This window comes from Ambystoma mexicanum, chromosome 3q, assembly GCF_040938575.1.
Source record: "Ambystoma mexicanum isolate Mex_15411 chromosome 3q, UKY_AmexF1_1, whole genome shotgun sequence".
NCBI lineage: Eukaryota > Metazoa > Chordata > Amphibia > Caudata > Ambystomatidae > Ambystoma > Ambystoma mexicanum.
The window spans coordinates 751,935,322-751,953,531 of NC_090926.1; the positions used below are offsets into that span (position 1 = coordinate 751,935,322).

At 46.5% G+C, this 18,210-nt stretch overlaps 1 protein-coding gene across 7 annotated transcripts in view; it reads right to left on the minus strand.

Annotated features, from left to right (window-relative positions):
• The window catches only part of TEN1 (TEN1 subunit of CST complex), a 528,532-nt gene that overhangs the window by 334,587 nt on the left and 175,735 nt on the right, over positions 1–18,210 (minus strand). For all 7 annotated transcript variants that reach the window (XM_069654720.1, XM_069654719.1, XM_069654721.1 and 4 more), the window contains exon 3: positions 11,250–11,407. In XM_069654720.1, the coding sequence (XP_069510821.1) occupies positions 11,250–11,407 (158 nt within the window). The remainder of the gene's footprint in view (positions 1–11,249; positions 11,408–18,210) is intronic.

Here is an 18,210-nt window from a genome sequence, read left to right on the forward strand (position 1 = left end):
GACCTGTTGGACCATACTTTGTGGGTGTTACAAGATCTCTTAATGTCCTTAACATACTAACTAACACGATCTGAAAATGAATTTGTCTAAAACCAAGATAATGTATCTAGGCAGAAAGAAAACTGCCCTTCCTAAAATATGGCCATTAGGTAATTCCTATTTGTAAAGCCTGTAAACACTTACATGTACTTGTCTACTTTATTTCAAAACAACTATAGTGAATTAGCCATATGGAGGAATATTAAGACTAAGGTAGCAAAAAACTAGGATACCTTAATCAACTGACCAGACAATATCGAGGCATTAGCCTAAAGGGCACAATTCAGGCATAACATGCTAACTTGGTGCCAACTGCCCTTTTTGCTATAGATGCAGGATTGGGGGATGGAACACGCCAGAAGCAGTTTCGATTCCTTAGAAGGAGTGATATAGAGAAATCTATTGAGCCTGGTTAACGCTGTTCCTATCTCGATCATTCGATTGGGATTGGTAATTCCTTCCATGTTTGCACTGGCCATGATTAGGGAAGTGACGTTGTACCTAAAAATACAATAACACAGTGATCACCCAATCTGGGCATTAATGTGCCATGCTAGCAATGCTGGTAATTATATTTGGCTAAACATCATTAGAAAGAGAATACAGGATTTCTTGACGATAGAATGGCATATCATTTGCTCACTAACATATGAAAACTTGATATCCCAGTTAAAAAAAAGAAGGTCCTTTGCTGGGATAATGTACACAGTTATGAGAAGGCATTGGGGGAAAAAACGATACAGTCTTTAATAGGCTACACTTTCCTTCACATTAAACCCCAACCTTATTTGCTAAAGTTCCTATGCCTTAAATACAGAAGGGAATTTGTATTGCTAGGACTTGTTCAATCAATTGCCTTACAACCTACTGTCCTCGGTTGGGCCTCCCGTTAGACAAAAGGTGCTGTCGCCTATGTGTTCAAACAGAGGGACAGACAAACAATAATACATTTATTGCTTGCATGCCCAGGAGTAGACCATCATACAGAGTGTTTTCTTAGACCGTTTGTTTATTTACCAGGACTAATTAAACGGATGGTGTCTGGAAATACCTGGGAGCGACTGAGGTACCTTTGCTTATTGCATTGATAAGACTTTGGGAAATAATTGGGAACAAACTACCTTTATTAGGTAATCACAAATAGAGGCAATATCCTGATGTGGATAAATTTGAAAGTGACCAATTTTATCTAATTAACTTAATTGAATACTTGCTATAGGAGTGTAGTAAAGCACATATTTGAAGTAGGCATAGCATATTAAGGTTATTTAGCTATAACTAGTATTGGTATGAATTGCTGTATTAAGACTTTTAATGTGTATTGATATAAATTGTTTCAGGAAGTTAGATTTGTCAAGCTGTAACTTTACAAAATGTTGTTTGGAAAGATTTTGAAATGATAAACACACTTATTCATTTTAAAAAAAGATAGCACTTTTTGGGGAAGGGGGTCGGTAAATGAAGGCTAGCATTTTTTAAATGTATTCTTTGATTCTCATTCTTTCTTTCAGTTCCTCTTCGAGTCCCGAATTAGGGGCAATGCTCTGGTGCACATATATCAGGTACCACAGTTGACAATTTGGCCAGGCTTTGTCCCACCAATACTTCCAAACACTAACTCAGTGATGCAGACCATAGTCACAACCGCCCAGCTTCTGCCTGGACCCTTAAACAGCGGCAAGAGGCCGGCAGGTGGTTGTCAAGTTTCTTTCTGCTGAGTACCAGATGTGCATTCCTGAACTAAAATTTTAATATCCTTTGGCAAGTTGAGTCACCAAAATCAAAGCTGCATCTCCCTCATTGATGCTTTGAACAGTTCCTCCTGCTTTCCAAGCATGTAAATCAGAAGTCGTTGGTAGGCAAGGAGATCTGTCTGTTTTCATAAGCAAACTTTGTCACAGGAGAATGGCAATGCTGGAATAATGTTTTTCCGTTTTGATCCTCGTGCTGAAGATGCATATATGTTTCTTTCTCCTTAATGTTCTGATAGAGTGCAAATATGTATCCGCAGGAGTCCCCCAAACAACGTTTGTCTGTACCTCCTGCTGGAATTCTCACTTCCACAGAGGTGTCAAAGGAATAAATGCATCTGAAATGTCTGTTAAGCATGACTTTGTATCCACGGGAATCCACAGGGATCTTGTTATTCATGCTCATCTATTTCATGTGTGTTCCTGTTCCCTAAAGCAGAGGTTCTGAAGGAATAAATGAATTTAAATACTCGCCTATGCATCCATAATTTCTATGGTGGGTGTTTGGGACTTGCTAGGAAATGTGGGTGGCTCTCCCTTATTTTCTAGGCTGTTGGTTGGGTTATCCCAAAGGATTGTTTCCCCATCCTCGTTTCCCCATCCTCTGTACCAGTGTAGGAGCGCTTCTGTGACTAGCCCTGCCCTAGTGTGGGGACCCATTGAGTTTGGTCTGGAGATCCCCCATAGAATACCTCATTCAGGCCCAACATCTACTGATTCAGTATGACACCCAGCCCCTTTGACCATTCCACAGTCACTCTCCCAGGTTATGCATGGGACTATGCCACACTATCCTTTCCATTCTAGAACAGACCTACTCAAGCTGATTCTGGGTCTCCTACTGCGTTCGAGCTCTGCGGCGGCTCTGCAGGGGCTTCCTGCTTTCGGGCTTCGCACCCCCAGGAAGACCACGCTTTCCATTCTAGAACAGACCTACTCAAGCTGATTCTGGGTCTCCTACTGCGTTCGAGCTCTGCGGCGGCTCTGCAGGGGCTTCCTGCTTTCGGGCGTCGCGCCCCCAGGAAGACCACGCTCCGCAGCTCTCTCGATCAGCTGGCGCTTCGTCTTCGTGCTTCCAGACACAGACAAACCACAGCACAGCTTTGCGGAGCGTGTCTGCTGGCGAGCAAGCATCTAGTCCTTGGCTGCTTCACTCGGCTCCAGACCGCTGGCTCTGCAGCTCCCAGTTCCTCCAGGGAGGATCTCGTACTGAGTTTGAATTGCCTTCTTCTATTTCACAGTTGTCTTGGCCAATAGGAAGTCCACAAAGACTAGAATGCGCAGAATGATTAACAGAAGTGCTCTCTTCTGCGCCTCCTCCTCGAAGGCAGGGGGGCAGTAGGAGTTACAGTCCCTAAGTGCACTGTATGCCAGGAGGCAGTGCAGGAAAACTGGTCATGGAGGGGCCTGGTACCCTGTGAGATTCTGAGGGTACACAGAAACCAGTCAGGCCAGGCAGACAGGAAGGTTAGCAAGGATGAGGGAGAGAGAAGGTAAAGGAGAAAAGGAAGGTCTAGAGCAACTTCCATAACTTCAGATGGTCCGACTCAAGTTCGAGAGGGGCACGGAGGCTGTTCCAGAAGGAGTCACCTGCAGAGGAAAGAGGTCTACCCCCCTCTCTCTGCTTGGAGAAGAGTCTGACCCTCAGAGTTTGAGGTAGCTAAACGAAGGGCTCTAGAAAGAAGGTATTTAGTTAGAGTTCGATTTAGATCAGACCCCGGCCCCATAAAGCCTTCTGGATGATTCAAAAGGGCTTCAACTTAATCCTTCCAACAACCGGGAGCAAGTGCAGAGATTTCAGGGCTGGAGAGATGCAGTCCCTGGGCTTGAGGCCAAGGATAAGTCTCGAAGTCCTGTTCTGGACTAGTTGAAGGGGGCAGAGAGAAGAGTTAGGCAGATTGCTAAAGAGGCTGTTGCGGTAGTCCAGCCTGGAGAGAACCAGAGCTCTGGAGACAGTGAGCTTCTGGGGGAAGATGAGAAAAGGCCCTCTACCTTCTTGGCAAGGTCCGTGATGAGAGGAGAGAAGGAGAGAGTGGAGTCGAAGTTGACCTCAAGGTTTTTAGCCTCCAAGGAGGGCGAGGGTAGAGGGCCCAAGGAGGGTGGCCAGAGTGTGAGAGGGAAAGCGGGAGCAGGGGTCCCAATAAGAATTTTAGTCTTACTGGCGTTGAGGCAGAGAACATTGGAGGTGCACCATACCTGAATCTTGGATAGACAATCAGGAATGAGCAAGGAAGAAGAGGAGGCCGAGGGAAGCCTGAAAGAGAGCTGTGTGTCATCCGCATAACACTGGAAGTTAGAAGTGAAGGTGGCAATCAAGTGGGCCAAAAGGGCCAAGTAGAAATTGAAGAGCCAGGGTGAGAGGAAAGAGCCCTGGTGGGCACCACATGAGGAGAGAGAGGTGGTGGAGAGAAAGGACCCAAGTTGGACTTGGGTGGGTCAGTCCAAGAGGAAGGTGGTCAGCCATGCCAGAGTGATGCCCAGGTTCTCGCGGACTCGATTAATCAGGGTGGTGTGGCTCACTGTGTCAAAGGCAGTGGAAAGGTAAAGGAGGATGAGGACAGCGGGAGAGCTGGAGTCAAGGTCAGAGAGCAGATCTTCACAGGTGTTCAGAAGAGCTGTTTCCATGCCTCTGGTTGCTCTGAAAAGAGAGAAAAAGAGAGCGAGAGAAAGAGAGAGAGAGAAAGAGAGAGAGAGAAAGAGAGAGAGAAAGAGGGAGAGAAAGAGGGAGAGAAAGAGGGAGGGAAAGAGAAAGAGAGCGAGAGAGAGAAAGAGAAAGAGAAAGAGAAAGGGAAAGAGAGAGAAAGAGAGAGAGAGAGAGAAAGATAAAGAGAAAGACAAAAAGAGAGAGAGAAGGAGACAAAGAGAGAAAGAGAGAGAAAAAGAGAGAAAAAGAGAAAGATCGAGAGAAAGAGAAAGAGAAAAAGAGAGAAAGAGAGAGAGAAAGAGAGAGAGAAAGAGAAAGAGAAAGAGAGAGAAAGAGAGAGAGAAAGAGAAAGAGAAAGAGAGAGAGAGAGAGAGAATAGGATGTCCTGGGTTTTAGTGGTGAAATGAGAATCCAGAGTCGAGCAGAGGGCCTGGGAGGGAACAGGAAAGGTGGAGACTGCAGTAGGATTGGTCAGCTCCTTGCAGATTTGAAAGAGTTTGGCCATGTTGTTAGAGGCCGCGGAGACGCAGGCCTGAATATGGACCCTCTTCTTGGAGAAGATGGAGTCTGCATTGCCTTTGGAGCAGGCAGCAGGCCAGTTTATCAGAGGATGCGCCCGATGCCATCCACTTCCACTCAGCTTACGTTTCAAGGCGGCCAGGTCAGAGTCATGCCAAGAGTTGCACTTGGAGGTAGGCTTCAGGCGAATCCTCATGGCAGGGGCAAGGATGTCAAGAGTGTTGGAGATAGAAAGATGCAGATTGGAGAGAGCTGTGTCAGAGTGGGAGTCAGCGGCAGGCGTAGGAGGAGCAGAGAAAGTGGAGGTGAAAGTGGCCGAATGACCGGGAAGGAAGGTGGCAGTTCTGCGGTGGGCTTTGCCTAGGGGGCAGGAAGCTTCAGGTGGGAAGAGAGCAGAAGTGGTCAGTGCAAGAGAGAGGCGTAGTGAGAGGGTTAGAGAGGGGGATGTCTGAGGAGATGAGGTTGGGGGAAGGGACAAGAAACGAAGAGGTAAGGTCCGCCCATTCTGAGAGGAAGAGTGCAACCTGGCCAAGTGGCCTGTAGATGGTGGCCACAGTTAGAGAGAGGCCAGGAGAGATATAGAGCCTGCAGACCAGGCATTCAATAGAGGAATAGGCCTGCATGGGAATGACAGATGCAGGAACCCACTCAGGAAAGATCAAGGCCACTCCACCTCCAGGCCGATTGGTTCTGGGCTCGGAAAGGATCTTGTAGCGCTCAGGGAGGAGAGTGTCCAAACTCATGACAGAGCTGGCCATGAACCATGTCTCGGTGAGAGCGTGGACATCAAGATCAAGGTCTTCGAGGAGGCGGCAGATGTCAGAGGAGTGTTTGACAGCAGAGCGAGAGTTGAGAGTAACTACGTGGAGCAGGCCGCCACTTTTTAAAGTCTTCTGGGGCGGGGTACAGGAGTTAGGTACACCCAGCTGAAGTGGCAGAGGCAGTAGACCTAGGTGGCATAGTGGGCAGAGAGAAGTGGGGGAGAAGGAATGAGGTGGCAAAGGAACTGGAGAGGAGGTAGAAGGAGTAGCAGGAGAAGGGAGGAAGATGATAAAACATGGGTATGTCTATCAAGAAGGAGGAGATTGAGGTGAGAGCACTAGACCATGATGGTTCCATTTTGAAAGACATTAATGATAGCTAAGGAGCAGTGGAAGTAGGCCAAGTGGACCTTCCATCATGTGTCGCCATTAATGGGAGAGAAGGAGAAAGAACAGAGATCATATGAGGGGACCATAGGTCTGGATAGGGAATGACAAAGAGGATGTTGGTGAAAGTCTGCCTGGAGGAAGCCCTGATGTAGGTATCCGCAATGGGAAGGCCTGGGTTGGAGACCAGGATATCCTTCTTGAAATATTTCCTTCCAGACTTAGTGAGAAGGATAGGATAGGAGATAGAGTAGCAGTTTGAAAAGAAATTGAGTGCACCATAGAAAAGAGAGGAAGAGAATAACAGCCCAGGAGGGGAGGGTTCACACAGTAGGAAGCACACCAGAAGCACAGGCAGGAAACACACCACAAGGGGAATGCGCAAGCAGCTTGAATGGAAGACGGGGGGGACAACAGAGACTGAGAGCCAACGTGGAATGGGAGGGGTTAGTCAGTGGCCACAGCAGCGACCAACAGAATCAACAGTAGATGGAACCTAGATGGTGGAAAATACCTAGAGAGCAAAACAATCCACAGTGAGGAGGCACAGCTGCCTCACAAACAATAGAGAGGCACAAAAGTACAAAGTATGGCTGACCATGGGAGGGGGAAAGCCTAATGGATGCACAGGGACAGAGCAAGTTTAAGACAGGCGTTTAGTTGAAGTATGCACAAGGCAAAACATCCAGATTTGACTTTCCTATAAAGAGGGGGAAAAAGCCCCAAGGTTAACTCTGACAGTCACCTAATGCTAGATACGGATAACACTGTGACGTGTAGCAGACTGCAACAATTACCAAGAAGAAATAAGAGAGGAGACACAGTTAGATGGAGAGCAGTAATGGCTGTTCCCCCTGCCCACCTTTGTTACCTTGACGGTCGCTGCTGGTTGACGGCGAACAAGGGCAAACACCACCTGGGGCTGCAACTGTGGGAGCTGCCCTTTGCCTTCAGGCCCTTACAGAGGAGGCTGCCATGGATGGGGTTACCTAGCAATGTTGTCTAGTAAGGGCCTGCTGTCCAATGGGAGCGCAGTGAGTGGGAGGGAGGAGGGGTAAGGAAGCGGGGACAAGAGGAGGTGGAAGCGGGTACAACGTGCTGCAGTGCCGGTAAGATTTGTTTTTTAATTAAAGTTCCAAGTGCCTAAGAAACACAACTCACCCCAGCATCAGATGGGAAGAATGATGGTGAGGTGAGTTAGGAATACTAGGGATAGTGTATTAGGGGGGGTAGAGAAGTAGGCCAGTTAGGGTTAGGTGGGCTATTGGGATACTGAGTTCTGGTTGAGCAGAACTATTGATGGAGAGGCTGTGGTCGGCTTATACAGAATAAAGGTGTAGGTAAAGTCATTCTATCCTCAGGTCACAGAGAGGGAGAGTAGACAGATATCCAGGTTTTTAAGGTCTTCCTGAAGGCGAGGTGGTTCTCAAGCTTCTGGATCTGAAGTGTAAGGGAGTTTCAGAACTTGGAATTTTGGGCTGAGAAAGACAAACAGCTGATAGGCGCTGCTGATGAGAGATTTGAGAAACATTGGATTCTGATCAGTAAATTCCGAGCAGAGACAAGGTCTTGATATTGTTTTTTATTTAGAAACAGGTGTCCAATGCCCTGATGTCGCTAATGTGCAATGCAAAGGGCTTTGAAACGTATGAATACGGCATGGTGAAGCCAGCAATGCCTAGCAACTGCTGGTGGGATGTGTCGCCAAGGAACTAGCAGAATCAGGTGTTTGACTGCTGAGCTGTGGACAGGCTGTAGTTCGTGGAGCAAGTATTCTGGTCATGTCGTACTTCATGTCTAAACACTGTCCATCTATTGTGTACCTTCAAATACTTCTAGAGGCAATTGGACAAAGACAGACACACTGTCTCTTTATTAAACTGCATGCTGGAATGATATGCTATTGGGCACATGGTCAAAGCAGCCCTTCTTAAAATGAAATCCCAGATTGTTAAAACCGCATCCAACAAGGCTCACTGTTTTCTGTGCATTAGGCAGGGATAATGACTCCAAAAGAGCTACCACACTCTCGAACTTAGTGCTTTCCGGAGCATAATGAATACCTTATGAACCCACTATTGGAAACTGATCCCCTTTCTCATTTCCCTGACATATTAAGCACTAAACATATTTGCAAGGGGTTTATAGTCCCAGTCTTCCTGCTCATTTATCAACATGTCCCTCACCACATTAAGATGGTTACGATGGAGTCTTGAATGGTTCACATCATGTTGGGTTATCCAAATGAGTGTGGGTCATTCAAGTAATTCAGGGTTGTCTTGGGTTCCCAAAGCAGCTTAGGATTTGGTACCCTGGTTGCCTATTAGCTGGTACTGTTAATCAAATCGCATAGCGAATGGTAGGGCTTCAGATAACTCTTTAATCAATTTCTTAATGTTTGTAATGAACTTTTAATGAGTAACAAAATTAAACTTAATTCTCAATAGGAGTAATATTAGGCAAGTAAAATTATACTTAAATGCTTTGCACCTAGAAGTTCGTGCAAATTAAAATATGCATTTTTATATCTTAAAGATTCTCTTCAAACAGGCAATAATAGTATTACTAATGATACTAGATATATTAGTAATAATGTTAGATATGCTTCTTGTTACACTACTCTGCTGGTGCACTCTTCAAAACCCAAGCAGCATCCTCAGTATCCATTGTTTCCTATTTTTATTAGGAATATTTTACTCCCTTCTTTATGTTGGGAAAATGTGCCTGTTTGTACCGAGTAAAGTTGGATGGGTCTTCGCTTATATGTAGTGCTCGTCAATCGGAAAGCAGGGAAGTGTTATCCTCATCTCAATGCATGTGCTGAATGGAGAGCAGCCGTAGATGGTTTAGGGCTTGTTGTTTTAACTAAATATGATCCGGTCACCCCATGCTACAAGTCAAAACACTGAATGTATGTCTTTGCTGCTCCATTTACAAACACGTGATTTATTGAACAGCAAGAAACAATGCTTTGAAGTTCTTCCAGCTAATACAAATCCCTAGAAGGAAGAAGTGCTTCTTATGGTGATCCTAAAACAGGTTGGCTATCTGAGAGGGGCCGACAAACTAACTCATGTGCTATCAGCATTTCAACAAGCTACCTGGTCAATTCCCATGTATGCTACCTCAAATTTCAAGTAGCAGCCGGTGTAAGGAAGGCATGGTATCAAACAGTAAAACGGACACAAGTGATCACAGTTCAAGGGTGTTTATTGAACTTCAATTGAGTTTAAAAAATGCCTCTCTAATCCTAAATCTAAAGATGGGAGGAAGCTACGACCATCAAATAATAATAACACAGTCCTAGTAGAGTCTGTCAGAATAAAAGGGCCTATTCTAATAAACCTATTGCCAATCCTTACTTCTAAATACAGATAGTGCGGGAAACAATGTTATGCAAAAGAAAAGTTTTCAAGAAATGATATGTCAGGATATTCACGCGTTGGCTTCCCTTCCCCACGTTTTCAGCATGGGACAAGTTAGCACACTCGAGTTTAGCACACTCTCTGGCTTCTCTAGCACGAGGATGCAGTTCAAAATCTCAACATCAAGGCCTACTGTGCCAAAGTCTCTTATTTCAGAGGGCCTAATGCAACACCACAATCATTAAAGTTCCTGCCTTCTTCGGATTTCACATATACAACTTCTCAGGTGGCTTCTTAGGATTTCACATATACAACTTCTCAGGTGATTTACTGTTCACCCCGGGTCCCCTTAAGCCGGTTTCAGATCCAGTTTAACGCAAAACCTTCAGTTGGTCACCGGCCACCGGGCTCAGAGCAAATTGATCTACTTTTCCAAACTTTCTCTACTTCATCAAAATAGAAGACTTTCGACTGTGCACAGGATTTTGCTTGACCCATCGCAGGACCACTTTGATTCACAATTACTCATTCCCTTCTTGATATAACCTTTTTCCTCACTTTCACTTTTGCCACTTCTCAGCTGGATACCTTACAGAGACCTTCGATTGAGCACCCACACAGTGCTGGACCACTCTGTCAAAAGTATTGTATCTTGCCTTTAAAGTTCAATCACTCATCAGCAGTCAAACTTTACTTGCGTCTCTCATCACACACTTTTTAACAAGGTTCGTGCTAGCACTCGCCATACAATGCTGTTGCTTGCAACCTTGGCTTCAACACAGAGTGGTCTTGTATCGGCCTCCCCAACTTTCCTGCTGTGTTGATTTCACTGATGCTGCTTTGTTCTTGGAGCCAAGGACGGTACCACGGCGGCTACTGCTTCTCCCTGCCTTGATTATTGACGCAGGAGGGCCCCGGGTATCTCCAACACACTATGCAGGATTCTTCAGCCTGCTTTCCTGGTCTTATGCTTTCTATTCTCAAGTTTTCTGGAAAGTGAACTGGATCCAAAAGCGATTGCAGTGTCCTGGCCACCTGGATGACAAATCCCAAGGGACTAGTGAATGAGACACCTTCTGGTTTCTGACACCAACAGGTAGATTCGATCAAAGTCTAGCTTGATCTTCATGAACTCTCCCGAGACAAGAGCTTGTTGTATCTTGTTAGCCTACAAAAGGAAAGACCTAGATAAGGGATTCTGGGACGTCACACTGAGAACATTTAGAGAAATGTGTAAAGGAGAACAACTGGCAACCCTCTAGGTAAGACAGAGAAATTATAGAATAGGTCAAGGTAAGCGGGTAGTGCCAGGACAGAGTGAGCCGCAAGTGGACCCTTATAGACTTATACAGGTTAACCACATCTCCCCCTCATTGGTTGTCCATCTAATAGTTATTGTCATTCAGCATTTCACACAAATGAGAAGCAAAGCAGTGCCAGGTAAAAGGGAATGCTGATTGCACAGATTTGCATTTGGCAAATGTAGGCAAGTTATAGCAGTAAACAAAAAAAAGGCATTGGTAACGCATAGGCATGTTTCTCAAATGAAACTAATCACTCCCGCTGGTGCCACCATCTGAAAGCAATGACAGCCTCAGATGCACTGCATTATGGCACGAAACCTGTTACAAGCGGAAATGTAGCTACAACGGAGAGCATACACCCCCCCCTGCATCAATCTCAAAAATGCAGTAAGTTGCTAGGTATTTATTGGCAGATGGATTCTGCACAAAATGTGTTCAAGGAAAGGGTGGAGTGATATGGGACATAAAGAGGAACATACCGTCAACCTGTTCGAGCTCGCCAATCACCATGTATACCGATCCCAACTTAGCACAGCAGGGCTCCACCAGTTTGGTGCCTACAAAGATCAGATGCTGGGCTAAATCATGCTGGGCAGTCAGGGTGGCTTGAGATTCTGCAAGATCATAGCTGCTCAATCTGTGATGCAGAAAATATGACATTAGCAGCTTCACCATAGGATGCAACCCCAAGACTGAGTGGGAAGAAAGGAACACAGCAATGCAATTATATTTTAGGATTTTCAAAAGAATAGGCACACTGCTGCAAAGTACACACACATACACAGCTTTAAAGGTTTCCCTCAGGCGTACAGTATAGCAGAGACAGTAGCAGTACAAGCATCCTTTACATCATGATTTCAATTATATTTATCTGCTGAAGCCAAAAAGTATTTCCCACAGATTCTAGGACTGGTTTAATTTACTTAACTAACTCAATTTCTAGCATATTTGTGGACAGAACAGATGCTGGTCAGAGAGCAATTTGAATAAATATAGTTAGAAAACAGTATTTATTCCAGCCATATTTACACTGGATACACTCACACACAAACATACATGTATACTTGGGGAACAGCAGCGCACAATTTGCTCAGACACAGAACGAATACACCATGATGATAGAAGCAGAGCAGCGGTCCCTCACACATACTTAAGAGGTGCAGCCTAGGCAGCAGCATTCCAATATTACCTCACCCATAGAACAGATGCAACATCAGCAGCAGAATTAAAAGCATCCCTCATGCCAAGAACAGTTACAGCATGAGCTGCAGAAGATTCCATATGGAGTGAAAAAGTATTTTTAAATTAAGCAAATATTAAAAAGACCGATTTAGAAAGACCACTCTGAAAACTCTCAGAGCGGTTTTTCTATCTACATCATAACTGCCACGCCCCTGCCGCACACCAGAGCGTGCAGGAGCTGACAGGCAATTCTGAATGGGCAGGGGGAAGACGAATGATGTCAGACGTTGGACAGGTAAGTCTTTGTGTGCATGTCGTGGGGTGAAGTGTGCGTGTGTGTGTGTGCGTGTGTGCGCATGTCGTGGGGTGAAGTGTGCGTGTGTGCATGGCATGGGGTGAAGTGTGTGTGCATGTCGTGGGGTGAAGTGTGTGTGTGTGTGTATGTCGTGGGGTTAAGTGTGTGTGTGTGTGTGTGTGCGCGCGCGCATGTCGTGGGGTGAAGTGTGTGTGAGCATGTTGTGGGGTGAAGTGTGTGTGTGTTAGTTCGTCAGCTATGGTAATGGCAGGGGGAAGGAGGGTAGTGCAGTTTCAAAGGGAGGTTTTGGGGGTGAAACCACCAATTTCACGCGGCGGATGTGAGAAGGGGGGAATGTTTTGAATATTAAAGGCCACTCCAAAATGGCCAAAAATAAGTCTTTTTGTGTGCAGCCTTTAATATTCGAGAATATCACATAGAACCAAATATTCTGAAACAAACAACTGGTACAACATGGACAGTAGCTTCAAAATCAACACAAACTGTGATGAAATGACTATTGCTCTGCAGGGGTCGTTAATTAAACTAAAAATAGAAACACTAATAAAAACACTAGTAACCCACTCAGGTAAGAGAAGGCACAGACTATGCAGACTTTAGGATGAAAAAGGGCACTCTGTTTATGAAGACAGGGGTAGACAGGCAATAGTCTCTGCAGCAATGCAGAGTTCAAAATGAAGGTCTTAAAAAGGTAAGGAATGGGGTCTTAAATTGTCACTGAGGCCCTTAAAGTCAGTCCAGGGGGACAGAACTCCTATACTTAGAACTCAGCACCTATATTTTCTTCTTGGGTGGCTAGACAGTATCAAGCCGGGCTTCTAAGCACTTTCCATTGGGTTGAGTCAGCATCCAGATGGTTGAGTCAAGTGCTTTCAATGAATCGAGTGAGCTCGACACAGTCCAGATATAGGATGCAGTCTTGTAGCAGTGATCTGCTCAAGTCAGCTTAAGAAAAGATAGGTGATGGTCGATTCGGCATCTAGAAGCAGTTGAGACAGCTCTACAAGGTCCAGAGAAGCAATGCTGTTCTGCAGTGGCTATCGCCTTGAAGGTGGCTTGGGTGCTCGTAAGCAGTTTGCGGTGGAAAACCGTGCCCAGCCCAGGGCTGTTCCTAGGATTCTTGAACACCTCCATGGTCCCCAAGAATAGGGTTGGGCCTTTTCTGCCCTTCCAAGATAGGAAGGTTGCCAGGAAGCACTTGCAATGTCGGTCATCTGCAGTGAGCAGGATCCCGGCGCTCAGTGTTCAGGCATCAGCACGCCTTATCTAAACAGTTGGGAGACATGGGTTGTTGGGAGATTTGACCAGTGGAGGTGGAGAAGAATGGATTTATTTACCTTATTTAAATCAGGACTCAATCGGAACAAGCTGATCTGGAGCTTCCTAAAACACTGCCTAGCAAAACCCCAGACATTCCCATTGTGGCAGATCACATGAGTGCCCTTCATATATTCACTGTAGGGCTGGCATTAGGGCGAGTTTCCTAGCAAGAACGGTGAAAAGGGGGAACCGGAGTAGAGTGACGGGATGTAAACAGTGCAATTTTGCTTCTTGCAGATGGGAAGCACAAGGAATGAAACTCCTCCCTTAGAACATTGCACAAGCTTGAGAGAAAAGATGGAGGGTAAAACAGAGAGCGGGAAGAGCCCCATTTATGGAGTTGAAAGGCAAAAGTAAAGGACCCGGTGGTGCAAGGGGGAGGAGAACCGAATAGGTTACAATCTGTGAAAGTAGCAGGGAAGGCAGGGATCGGCAGAGGTAGATTCGACAGGTAGGATTTGGTGAGCAGCAACATTGATGGGTGCAATTTGGCTGCAAAACATAGATCCCGAACCAGGCTCAATCACAGGTGAGCTGCTATGGTAATGGTGCATAAGTAAGACTCTGACACAATTGGGTCATGGTGTTGGCTATAAACATTTATTCAAAGGTGCAAAAGGAAAAGAAAACCCTAACTTGCTCCAACTATAAAAGGGGTTTCTCCGCCTCAAGGGAAATAACTAGTTCCAGAATGTACAAAGTAAAAGTCTCGCTGTTCAGTGTCAAAATCCAAACTCTGTCCCTTACACACTAAGCTAATTAACTCAAAGTTGATGTCTTATTGATTCAGAGGGGTGACTCCATTCCCCTGGACATAAGGCAGTTCTTGTCTTGATTGGATTCTCTTCATCTAACTACAGCCGGTCCTTGACTGTCAGAGAAATGTCTTTCTTTCCCCAGCCTTCCTGAGGCTTACAATGGAGTTCTTTGGGGTCCCAGACACTGATTGGTAGCTTTAGCTTACCCTCACCAACTATTGCGCTGAAGAGGAACAGTCTGGATACTATTTAGAAGCTGTCGTGTGTCCTCGACCCTTGTGTGCAGACCTGGTTCCACCTCATCAAGTGCTGTACTGGAAAAACATGGCCTGGGAGGTGTATTGGGGCGTGGATAGCCGGAGACGTCAGCAGATAACTCTCTGTTGAGCTCCCGGACTTGGGCCTGTTTCGGGCCCCGATTCCCCCATTTGCAAGACATGTCGTTGCCCCCAAATCAACAGAATTGTAGCGTCATGAAGCGGGGACACTCCCCATAAAGTGCAGAGAGAATCCATGCATGGGATCGATGGGTGCAGAGCTTTGAAAATCTCTGCGTGGGAGATCCAAAATGGCAGATGGACCCGGCCCGCGATGGGTGAGCAGCAAAAAACTGGTAATGGAGCCTCCTTCATCTGAAGCCCCATCGACAGAGTGCTGAGGACAGTGAAGCAGCGGTAAAGAGGGCCACAGTATTCAGACCCGGTTTGGTGGCTGGGTGAATAGAGGGAGCTCCTGGTGGGCTCTCGCTGTGCAGGAGGAGGAGCGGAGGCTGCAGGGACCAACAGAGAAGTGGCCGTCTCCAGTGCGTGCGGCAAGAAGCGGGACCCCCACCGGAGGTGAATGCATGCCCCGGATAGGGGCTTAATGCAGTTGGGAGCCCGCATGGAGCAGCCGGTTCTATGTAGAAGACCCGGAGCTCGTGGCGGTGAAGCCTGAACCACTGATACGGCAGGAGGAAGACTACGCGGCCCCATAGTGGGACATGCTAATGAGGCATAACTTCCCTGGCTATGATCAATGGAGCTGAGGCATCGGAGGCGCCTGCTATTCCTGCAGTTAATGGCATAGCCCATTGCATAGAACGGGTGCTTCTGTAGCTACAAAGGGGGCCTGACTTGAGGAAGCTGGGAGTGAGTTGTGCCGGAAGAGGAGCTGAAGTCGCATGTACCAGGGGTGAGAGGCTGGAAGGAGGGTGAGAGCGGCTTGAGGTGCGGATCATAAGTGAGGAGGCCCAATCTAAAGTGCTCTTTGTAGGGGCATGAGGCACAATAGTGGTGAAAGAGCACCCTACTGTGGGTGAGTGGATCTCACCCAAAGCAGACACTGTATACCTTCTAACCCATACGGAAATAGAACGCAAATATGGCCAAACAAATGGCAAAATGGAAAGGGGCCCACTCTGGGGACATTAAATCACTCATGCAGGGAGCAGATCCACAAAAACGTTGCTGCCCCCTCCCAGCAGGAGATGGATGATCCTCCGACAAGAAGGTTGGACTTAATGGCCATGCTACAGGAACTGAAGAAGGGCATCAAGGATAGTGCGGCTAAGCTATCTAAGTCCATCTATGATCTTAATAAAAACGTTTTGGCGGTGGAGAGGCGAGTGAATGAACTTGAAACGACAGTGTGCGAACAAGGGCATGATCCTGACCAGTTGGCGCAAAGGTAGGTGCCATGGAACAGCAAATGCAGTCTGTCCTCGACAAACAGGAGCAGGCGGAGCACAGATACCGATGGAACAATATGCGTTTCCGGGGGGTACCTAAGTCATTGTCAGATGCAGACCTGCAGGAATATGTGAAGGACTTGTTTCACTTCCTTCTGGGGGAGGAATCTGAGCGGGAGATAGTCCTAGATTGCACCCACCAGGTGTACTCCTCATTCCAAATAAGCAGAAACTTAGCCCCGGACGTACTAACATGAGTCCACCTGTTCCAGCTTTAGGAGGAAGTTATGCGGCACGAAAGCATGAACCAGTGAGATTTAAGTACACTCCCCTAGCTATTTATCAAGATCTGGCACAAGCGACACTCATAAAACGGAAACACTTACGTATGGTCACAAACTGGCTACGCTAGAAAAACATACGTTACCGCTGGTTGTTTCTTTTTGCCCTTCGGTTTGAATGGCAAGTCAACTGTACTCGATCTCCAAAGAAGAAGAGGTAGCTGATCTAATGGAGGGAAATGAAGAGGGCCACCCCATAAACTCGAAAATGGATTGTGAAAACAGGGAAGAAACCCTGCCGCCTGCAAAGAAAGAACGATGGAAAATGACACGCCTACACCCGAAAGGGAGGAATAAGGGAGATAAGGTGAGACTCCTCCCTGATCATGGTCGTGAGAGAGGTACCAAACTCCAACTCAGGGATGCTCTCATGGAACAATCAGCAAGTTGAGAGGGGGCTGACACCATGACACAGAAATATTCTACAATGTAAAGGGGAAAGGGGGGACAGGAGCGATAGACCGGAAAAGCCCTAATCACCCTGAGTGGTGTTAATACACAGCGCATGATCAAAGTGCTATTGGGGTTCTGTAGGGTGGGGATTCTACCGTTGTTACTGTTCTAATAGTGATTTAGAAGGTGGTGGTGGTCGGTGAATGGTTAATTACTCGAGGGTCTGGGCCACCATGTGATTCTATTAAAGGCACTCTGACCTGGATTGGCTGATCTGCATATGGTCTCCTTAAAAGTTCAGCGCCTGAATGTATTTATTTATTGCATCTATACATCGCACACAAGCCCTCAGGCGCCCGGGCGTTAATTTTCCGGTCAAGGGGCGCTCTATACTAAGGCATTCAACTGAGTTGCGTACCTCGGTTGTCTGGCTACAAGAAACACATTTGTTCCCTAAAGATGAGGCTCGTCTCAGACACAGGGCATTCCCTAAACAGTACTTCACTTTTAGCGGCACTATTAACTTCTAAGGATGTGGAGTTTACCAAGCGAATTTCCCACAAGCACCCAGAGGGTCGATTTTTAGTGGTGGGGGGGAGGTGGCTGCAGGGCCAACTGTTAATGATGTTGGCAGTTTACAGACCCAATGCGAAGCAGGATCATTTTATTGTGACTTCATGAGGAAAGTTGGCAGAATGGGGGTTGGGTAAGGTGATGGTAGGTGGATTTCAATTGTGTGATGGACTCTCATGGATTAGACTATCCCTCCCTCCCACCCAGTCCGATGGTAGACAGAGAATAGCATTGCCGCAATTTCTCAGGGAACTGCACCTCATAAAGCAGTGGCAATATTTGCATATACACACTACTCTGCGGAGCATAAGGGGTTTTCACGCATTGACATGATTTTAGTTTCCGACACTCATCCCCCAGGTGACAAAACTGGAGATCAGGACGCACGATTTATCGGATGATGCCCCGGTAATTCTCCAGTTGAAACCACAGGTAATTACCCCGAGGGTTCGTAAACCTTGGCGATTGAATGCCCTAATATTAAGGGATTTGCCACTGAGGACTCACATGGTAACGACTAAGAAATTATTTCCCGGAGAATGACACTGAGGGGGTGGACTGGCACATAGTATGGGATGCGAGTAAGGCGGTCATGCAGGGGGAGTTCATAGCAAAAACGTCAGCCTGTATACAAGAAAAGGAACTTGGGAGGGTGGTGGTTGAAGGGAGGTAGTGAAGGCAGAGGACACACACAACGTTAATGGGTCTAAGAGAGCTTGGCAGACACTGATGAGGGCCATGGCGAAACTAGAGGCACAACTCGCAGACAAATCAGCACAGTTATTAATCCAGACAAAACAAACGTATTATGTGAAGGGGGATAAAGCCGATTCCTGATGGCCTAACTTAGGCAACAACGTACTAAAAATGATATTGCACAGATGAGGA